Below are 8909 nucleotides of genomic sequence, written 5' to 3'. Positions count from 1 at the left end.
CCCCGGCCCCGCCGGCCCCCGGGCCCCCCGCCGCAGGTAGGCACCGCTCCGCTCCGCTCCGCTCTGCCGCGGGGCACCGGGCGGCCGCCGCGGGGACTGTCCGCCGAGCGAGGCGGGCGGAGGGCGGGGGTCTCCGGGGGCGAGCGGGGCCGCAGGTGCGCCGGGGCCGCCGGGCGCTGTCGGGATCGGCACCGGCGGAGCGGCGGAGGGAGAAAGTTGTCCGGCACCGAGCGCCCTGCGGCGGCCCCGGCTCCCCGCTCACACCGGCCCCTGGCCGTGCGCTAGTCTGGGGAGGGCTTATTGCTGATCGCCGCCAAGAGATGCGAAAATATGCGGCCGAGTTCTCCTGTAGCGCGAAGGGAAATGAAAAGTATTTTGTTTGGAGAACCTCCGGCAAACCGCATGTCATTTGTCATATCTGATTTATTACCCACAGGATCGCATTACAGGGGAATTTCAAATCCTGCAACGACATCCAAGATCACATACTTTAAAAGGAAATATGTGGAAGAAGAGGATTTTCATCCGCCACTCAGCAGCTGTACACATAAAGTATGTTTTCTAATAGTCATTATTTTTACTCCGAGTTTCAGATGCTTAGTAACACTCGATTGACCCATTTCCAGAAGGCTGAAATAGCCTGCTGAAATTAGGAGAATGATCCAGCTGTTTGCTCAGAAACAAACAGTTGTCACTTCTTCACATTTATTGTTGTATTGTCATCAATTGCAAAAGAAGCAAAGGCGTTTCTGCATTTATAATAACTGTAAATGGAAATGCTGAGAATAACTTTTTTTTCAGATTATTTTGTTCTTAGCTAGTTTATGTCATGTCTACAGAAACAGCTCTGTAAGAGCATTTGAACAACAGAAAGGAAGAACATAAGTAAAAGATTTCCCACTCATATGAAACTACTTTTCCAGGGGAGAAAATAGTAAGAGTTTCCATATACCCCACATGGATTACAGATCCTCTAAAAATCGAGAATGACTTGGAAAGCAAGTACARATTCCTTCAGTATTTAATTTTGTTTATTAAAAAGCCAATAACTCCCAAAGAACAGATTAGTAAATAAAAGAATTTTTTTTTTTTATAAAAGTTTTCATGGGAGAGATTAGAGCAAGCATTTCCCAGGCCAGTGAATACATAAATGGAAATCCGACTTTTTTGGAGAGATTTTATGCTCCTCTTCATGACAGGCTCAGTCCTTTATGGAACTGATTGCTTAGGGTGAGGATGCCTCATGCCTTGAGACACTATCCTTACCTTGTTAAATTGTACCTGGCCCATGGAGGTCCAGGGCTACCCATGCTCTCTTGGCAATGGAGGATGGATTTCTGCAGAGGAGAAGCAAGCAGTAATGCGGAGCTCAATTCCCAAGGACCTTAGCATAGCTGAAGGAATTTTTGGCTACAAATAGAGTTGTCTGGAAATAAGTACCTGGACCAGGAAGGTGAAAAACTGTCCCGCTGTTAATTTCAGAAGGTATCCGGTCTGCTGCCAGAGCAGTGTATAAACAGCACCAAGGGTGTTGAAAAATGTGCTCTGTTTAGTAAGCGTGTCTCACACATTGCACATCACTCTCCCAGTTTTCGGCCAGATTTTTTTTTTTTACCAGATTGTTGGATTTTTGTATCAGTGATTAATTTCCTTGCAAAGAGGGGGAGGAGGAACAGCTACTTAGCCTTTTCTAGCAGCAATAAAAAGCAGCTGCAGAGGTTTTGGCAAGTTAGACCCAGCCACCGTTTTGTGCTGCTCATGATGGAGATGTATCATGTCAGAAACTCTGGGTCACCAATTTCTTTTGTTTGGCCCAAATACATTTTCTACTTTGCAGTACTGAGGTCTGGCAGAGGGAGGATGCCCACCGGGTTTCCTTGAATTTCTTACATGTTTATACCTCTGCTGCCCAAAGAGTTATGTTCTGAGATAACTGTTCCTACGGGGGTGTGATGGTAGGGCCTGGAGCCTCTCTCYGGAGGGCTGCTGGCAAACATGTAGAAGAAAGCCTTTGACAACTTGTTCCTACTGGTGTCCCTCCAGGACATAACTCCATGAGAATCCCAGTTCAAGGCTTACTGGTTTGCTCCAGGTTTTTATGGCTTCACTGACTGTTGCTGCAGCAGGTATAAAGGACTCAAATGAACCTATAGGCTTAATATAATTTAAAATGAGTCATTTATTATAGAAAATTACTCTCTCTAACAAAGAGCTTCAGCTGTGAACTCGTATGAAATTATGGCCAATTTTTGTTTTTATGAGGCACTCTGCCGCTTCTAAGCCTCGCAGACATGACCAGGCTGTGGAAAGAGCTAGAGGGCTGAGCAGAGCTGAATGGATGTGAAAAGCAGCTGTGCTTTAAGCTCTTTCAGTCCTCCTAGCTACGACTTCCACTCTGCAAAAATGCTGTAACCATGTGGGAAAGGGAAGAATGATCAAGCCACAGATGGGGGGATTTAGAGCAGTCTCTCTTTGTGCTGTGCTGCTCTCCTCCTACGCAAACCAAATTCTTACTAAAAATGAAAATTAGTTAATAGTGCTTCCAGTAGCATGTGTTGCCCCCTCTCCTATTTTGATTCCCAGGGTAGTGATTGCAGCGCAGAATCCGGGGCCTCCTGGGGGCAGTAACCTGCTCGTGCTGCCAGGGCTGAGAAAGGGAGTCCTGGAAGGACCATGGAAGGGAGAACAAATCTGTGGGCTCTGAGCCAGGGTTTCTGCAAATCCCTATCCTCTCKTGGTTTCCTGACCTTGTCCCTGCCTATCTGCATTCCCACCRGTCCTGCGGAGCACAGGGTGCAGTRCGTGGGCCAACAGCTGCTCTCCAGATGCTGGGATGCTTTGAGATGGATTTCTCCCTGCCTCCCTCCCTGCGTGCACCACTGTGCACAAGAGCAGTGTAAGATCCTGGCAAATGGAGACCTCCTYGCTGGAGGGCCTCTTCCACTGGCAGCAGATGAAATGCTCCAGCACTTGCTGTGTGAGGTGATGGCTGCTGGCTGCCTCTTGCAGACCTTGGCGCTGCGGGAAGGACCCTTGCTTGGCTTCAGAGCTTTGTAGCAGCTCCGCAGGGGATGATGGAATTGGGTCCATTTGCAACAAAAAGCCCCCCTAGCCATCACTGGAGCAAAACTGCACCACAATTTTGTGTTCTAATCCCAAATGTAATTAAAGAGCCAGATGTGTGCATTTGGATTTTCCGCTCCCASCCTGGATTTATGCCCTGCAAGCGCCTCTGTGGTGTAACGCTCCCAAATACTTACGCTCCCAGATACTTACCTCCCAAACAAGGGGGGATGCTGTGACCAAGAAAAAGCAGGCCCCCAGSTACATGGGTGTGCAAAATGAAAAGCCAGTTTTAAATGCTTCAGAAAAAGAACAGAAAAGTAGTGACACAGAGGGAATGCTTTGCTTTGTTTCCTTTCCCCTTGTCCAGAACAAAACTGGTTGCCTTCAGCTTCATGTCTTGTGTTTTTTCATTTTCAGACAATCTCTGTGTTTGAGGAGCGGGCCCATATTCTCTACATGTCTTTGGAAAAGCTGAAATTCATCGATGACCCCGAAGTCTACCTGCGCCGATCCGTCCTCATCAACAATCTGATGAAGAGAATCCACGGGGAGATCATCATGCAGAACAACTGGTGCTTCTCTGCCTGCTCCTTCGGGGGCACCTCCCCGCAAGAGTGGTTTGTGCCTCAGGACTGTCCCTACAGAAAGCGCCTTCGGATGGCCAAGGAGGAGTATGAGAAGCTCCACATGTGCTGCTTCTATCAAGAGTGTGGCAGCCACTATTTAAATCTGCCCTACTCTGTTAATGCCAGTACAGAAAGTAATTCCTCTTCCTCCTCCTCCTCCTCCTCTTCYTCCTCCTCCTCCCCTCCCATTTCTTTGCCAAGCTGTTCCCAGCAGGTGGATTATGAAGTTGGCAGTGCACCTTCTTACAGAAGTGATGACCAGATACCTGCTAATGAAATATTCATCACTAATGGCAGGTCTCACAGTAACCAGGAAAAAGCAAAATTTAGTGACGAGAAAGGAGGTAATGAACCTGAGCGAGAGGGTATCGCCTTAAACTGTGAAGCTGTAAGAAGCACCCATGCTCTCGAGTGTAAAGGCAAATTTTATGACTATTTTGAGACTGGATGTAATGACAAGAGCAACGTAAGCGAATCTTGGAAAAAATCCTTAAGGAAAAAGGAATCTTTACCRAGTAATAAAATCTGCTGCAACAAAGGAAGTAAGATATGAGGCATCTTTCTTGCTCTATTGAAGCATGCACAGCATGTCCTTTCTCTATCAGATTTTTATTTTGAACGGATTTTTTATAGTTTTCTACGAATGGTACAATCATGCCACAAACATGACGCGTAGCCCTGAAAGACTGGGGAGCAGATTGCATAGAGTGTCTCTGCCATCCGCACCAGCGGCTATTTATAAACGTGGAGACTTCGGAAAGAACACCGTTGCGTTGCTGCCGAGCACTGTAGTCTGTGCAGCTATGGTGGAGCTGAAAATGCCAATCAGCCCAGATGGGGAAAACATATTGTTTTGCATATCCCCGCCCCCRAGAAGTCTGCCATTAATTAAGAAGAACCTCCATTATGTTTACCAAGGAATTAGAAGTCTGGTAAACAAATTGATGCTACCAGCAAGGATGATGTGCTCCTTGTAACTCAGTATTCGTTCTGACAAAGGACTGTCTTCATGGATTGGGAATAAACCATCCTTATGTTTTGTACTGATACTCTTGAATTCCTGTATTCAGCGTCTTGTTCAGCTGACAAAATAGGACATAGCATAAAGAAATAACCTGTTTATGGAATCTTAATCGGAATCAAACATGCAGCTCAAGTGCCTGCATGTTTTCACCTCGGCTGTAATAACTAATGAGGCTTGTTGTCATACAGGGCAGGTTTTTTTTTGGTGCCTTACTTTTTGTCTTAATTTTTGCCAGCGTGAAAATTAAGTATGAATCTGATACAGCAGGGATTTAACCTAAACAGAGATTAAAAAAGAAACCCACAGGGTGGATCAATATTATTAGAAACCTTTAACCTTTGAAGTACTGAGTTCAACTTCCTATTCAAACATCTCTGTTCTTCCTTTTTGATGCTCAATTGCTTTTTGATTTGCCATCCTTAGGAAGGGATTTAAGAAACAATAGAGAGATGTCTCTTGTAAACAAGCATTCGATGCTTGAGTGTTTCTATGGCAACTGTCTGTTGCTGGGGCTCTTTTTTTTTCTTCTTCGTATAATGAAGTTCATGAACCAGTGGCATGTTTTATACTTTATTCTGTTTCATATGATTTCTCTCTTTTAGATTGCAAAAGCATGCGGGAGTTTTCTATGACTTTTGCCGTTGATTTAAAAAAAGACAAGCAGGCAAAAAGCACAATGTTAATTAAAAATGTGTCGATAAACACACTTTTATCTGAATGAATGTAAGGGGTTTAATTTTAAGAAAGAACATTTTGGAGAAATGAGCTGAGATTTCAGTGGCTGAGGACAACATTTAGTCATCCCTAGGCAGATGGATCTCAAAAGTGTGCTGTGTAAAACGCCCAGAAGACATCAGCTGGGGTTGGACCGAGAGTGAGTCCACCAAATTAATTAGTTCCCACAGTCCCACAACAACTGGCAGGATATGCTCAGCAAAATAGCCACATCCAGGCCACAGCTGGCTCATAAATCGCTGCCTGTTCCCACAGCACCTTGCACTCAAATGGCATCTCTTGCTTCTTGCCAAAGGGTGACAATCACCTCCGTGCTGGGGGAGCAGCCAGCTCGGTGTATGAGGGTCCCCAGGGGGACACASAGCCGGAATTGGCACTGGAGTCACACAGGGCTCTGGGTCTCAGACCTCCTGCTTTGGATTGCATGGCTTCAGCTGGACTCCTCCCGGGCCATGGTTATTTTGGGTAGCAAAATGCATTTGCAAACTGCATGGTCTTTCTCAGAAAGCCCAGTGGTCACAGGAAAACCCACCTCCAGGCCAAGGTGACCACAAACACAGCAGGATATAAATCAGTGATAATCTTTACCAAGTCAGGTGAGTTTAAACTGATAAGTTTGTAAGGGTTATCGTTGTGAAAAATGACAAATAAAGAAAGTACAAGTCCCACCTGATTTCTCCAAGACAGAATCTTTTTTATTAATAATAATAATAATATTAAATATAGATCTCATTCATACAGTGTATGAGTAGGATCATCATTTAGACGTTTGTCCACAAGGACCAATTTTTTAAAAAACCCGATTTTTCTTGTGTTATATCCAGATAGTCTAGTAATGTCTGCTCTTTTCCAATATTTGATAAACGCTCGATGTTTTAAGCTTAAATATTAGATGCTTGTATACTAATGTGTTGTTGTAGTAAAGTGAAATTTCCTTGATATATATTTATTAAAATGACGAAAATTCATTTTAATTTTACATCTCCGATGGCTACTGGGTCCTTTCCCCCACTTTTCCCTCCCTCACCAAGAAAACGCCATTTAATCAAACAGGTCCCTTTTTGCCTGTGCACCTCAGGCCGGGTCTGTGATGGAGCTGAGCCTTGCCAGAGTTTCAGGAGCCTTTAGGACATTCTGAAGGTGCCTTGAGAAGCACAGATTCTCTGCAGACTTGCACGTACAGCCAAGGAAAACACCTGGCCAAACGCTGCCCAAACCACAGATAAGCTAACACTTTTGGGGGGGCTGAAAGMTTTTTGACCCTAAAGGGCTTCTTGGTCTCCCAGAACAAGCCCACACACATAACCTATGGCAGAGGCTTCTCAGCTGAACTGGCACAAGCTGGAAGTGATGGATCAGCGGAACTTTGTCTACTCTGGCCTCTGTAATGGTTTCTTTATTTCCTGGGACATCTGGAAATTAACCTGTTACGGCTCTGGACAGCCTTTTTGTCATCAGGGGCTGAAAGGGAGGAAATGTCATCCAAGGAAGGTTGGCCCACGGATAAGTGGGGTTTTATGCCTTTCCCTCGACCTTGCCTCACAAAGAAATAGMAAATACTGGAAGTAGATATATTGGACTCAGGAGCCCACTGAGTTATCCTGTTGGCCTCAGAAGAGACAGAGGTATTCCATGTTAGAAAAGGGAGGTGGAAACACCCTTGTCCCATTGCCAGAAATGCAATAGACCTTGATAGGATTTCCAGCCTGGGCTAGGCTGGAAAGGACTTCCTGGTTTAAATTTGATTTGATTTATGGCCTGTGAGGACTGTAAGCCCGATAGGTCTTTTCCTACTGCACACTCCAGTGCTAAGAACTCTTGGCTAGTATCAAAAATTTTCAAGAAATCTTTCTTTTACAAGATTATACTAATGCCTTTCATCCATAGGTCCCACACATAACAGCTAAATGAATGCTCCTGAACTTGATTCTTCCTACCTGCCAGGAAGAGCTGGACAGAAGGGCTTCTCTCTCRGCAGATTGTTTTTCTCTCTATTGTAAGACACTTTGCTCCTGGAGTGTAAGACTATAAAGTACTGTGCCTTTCAGCACATGCCAAACAGCAACAGAAAAAGATGTTTCTGTTGTCACATCAATTTTGCTGTCGCTAGGAACAGAAGTGTCATTTTATYTTCAGGATCCAGGTAATACATTTCCCTTGGAAATGCACAGTTCCTTTGAGCTGAAAAAATCACGTTCCATTTTCATAGCACGTGGCATAATATCATTGTACTTCATATAAACTCACTATTTTGGTAAAATTTTACTATTTTTACTGTATTAGCTAATCTGTTGAAACAGCTTAACATGGTTCCTCAAGCACCCTCAGCACTCAGACAGCCTCAGCTGGCAGCGATGTGCAGTGCCAGCAGAGCAGCTGGTTCTGCAGGGGAAACAGACACAGCCTGAGCTGCACAAATGAAGCGCTTCTTTCAGTCCTGAAGGTGTTACGCCCCTAAGCAAAGTTGTGGTAGAGGCTTTTTTTCACATTTCATCTTCCTGTATGCCCTCCATCCTCCTTTTACACCCCTCATCTGCCATCTGTCCCTTTGTCCTGCTATCGTGATGGCCGTGACACGCTGCCAGGGAGTGCCACCACCCYTGGGGTTTGTGCAGGGGAAGCAGGGAGCTGGTTCAGTGCCACAGCATGAGCTAAAGGGGAATTTAAACCAAGTAACCAGGGTGCAGTGTGTCTTGGCTATTCTGTGTCCCTCTGGAGGCTTGTGCCAGCTGTGACCCCTGCACCTAAATGGCTTTTCCAGCTGCTGGTAGCTCAGATTGCCACTGCAGCGTGAGGTGGTGGTTAGAGAGCTGTGGCTGGAGCAGGGATGTGAAGCTGATTTTTAGCCTGCATTTAACTCATGTCTTTTCATTGCCTTCTTGAAAGGCGTAGCCAGAGGTGTAGCAAATGCAATGGCTGCTTACTCATACAAGGAAACTCAACAAAAGAAGTTTCTAAAGTTTTATCGCAAAAAAAAAAAACCCCAAACAAACCCATCAGTCACATCAGGGAAAGGTTCAAACTGCTGTGAGGTAAAGGATTCCATCTGGTGCTTTATTCAGTGAATGTCACTGTCACATGGAGGCCTCCCAAAGGGACCTGACCTTTTACATTGTCCATCCCTTGCTCTGCAAGACAGGCTCTGCCCTCGCTTTCTGCAGGTCACCATTTGGGCTCCTCAGTGCTGCTGTGAGCTTTTCCACAGCTGCACGGAGCACCCCAGAGGCTTTTCCTGGCMGGGTGTGCAGAGCCTGCTGAAATATCTTAGCCAGGGAAGCGTCRCAAAGGATCCTGCTGGAAACGCTGGGAGATGCGAATCTTCCACCAGGCATCCCATGTAACAGCCAAGCCGCTCAGTCACGACTACTTGGAATACACAGTAATTTCCTGTGTTTTTTCAATCTCACTTAAACTTCTCTGACAGATGGGGAAAGATGACTAAACCGAGGGAGTTTACA

General features: G+C 45.6%; 1 protein-coding gene across 1 annotated transcript; it reads left to right on the top strand.

The window, feature by feature from the left end:
- Positions 1-307: 307 nt before the first annotated feature.
- Positions 308-6422, top strand: SERTAD4 (SERTA domain containing 4). Its single transcript, XM_057384122.1, has 2 exons — positions 308-552; positions 3484-6422. The coding sequence occupies exons 1-2, from the start codon at positions 331-333 to the stop codon at positions 4243-4245; spliced, it is 984 nt and encodes a 327-aa protein (XP_057240105.1). The 5' UTR covers positions 308-330; the 3' UTR covers positions 4246-6422.
- The last annotated feature ends 2487 nt before the right edge of the window (positions 6423-8909 follow it).

This window comes from Malurus melanocephalus, unplaced genomic scaffold (genome assembly GCF_030028575.1).
Source record: "Malurus melanocephalus ecotype Western Australia unplaced genomic scaffold, MMel_1.1 scaffold_687, whole genome shotgun sequence".
NCBI classification, from domain to species: Eukaryota; Metazoa; Chordata; class Aves; order Passeriformes; family Maluridae; genus Malurus; species Malurus melanocephalus.
This window is presented reverse-complemented; position numbering and strand designations above follow the sequence as displayed.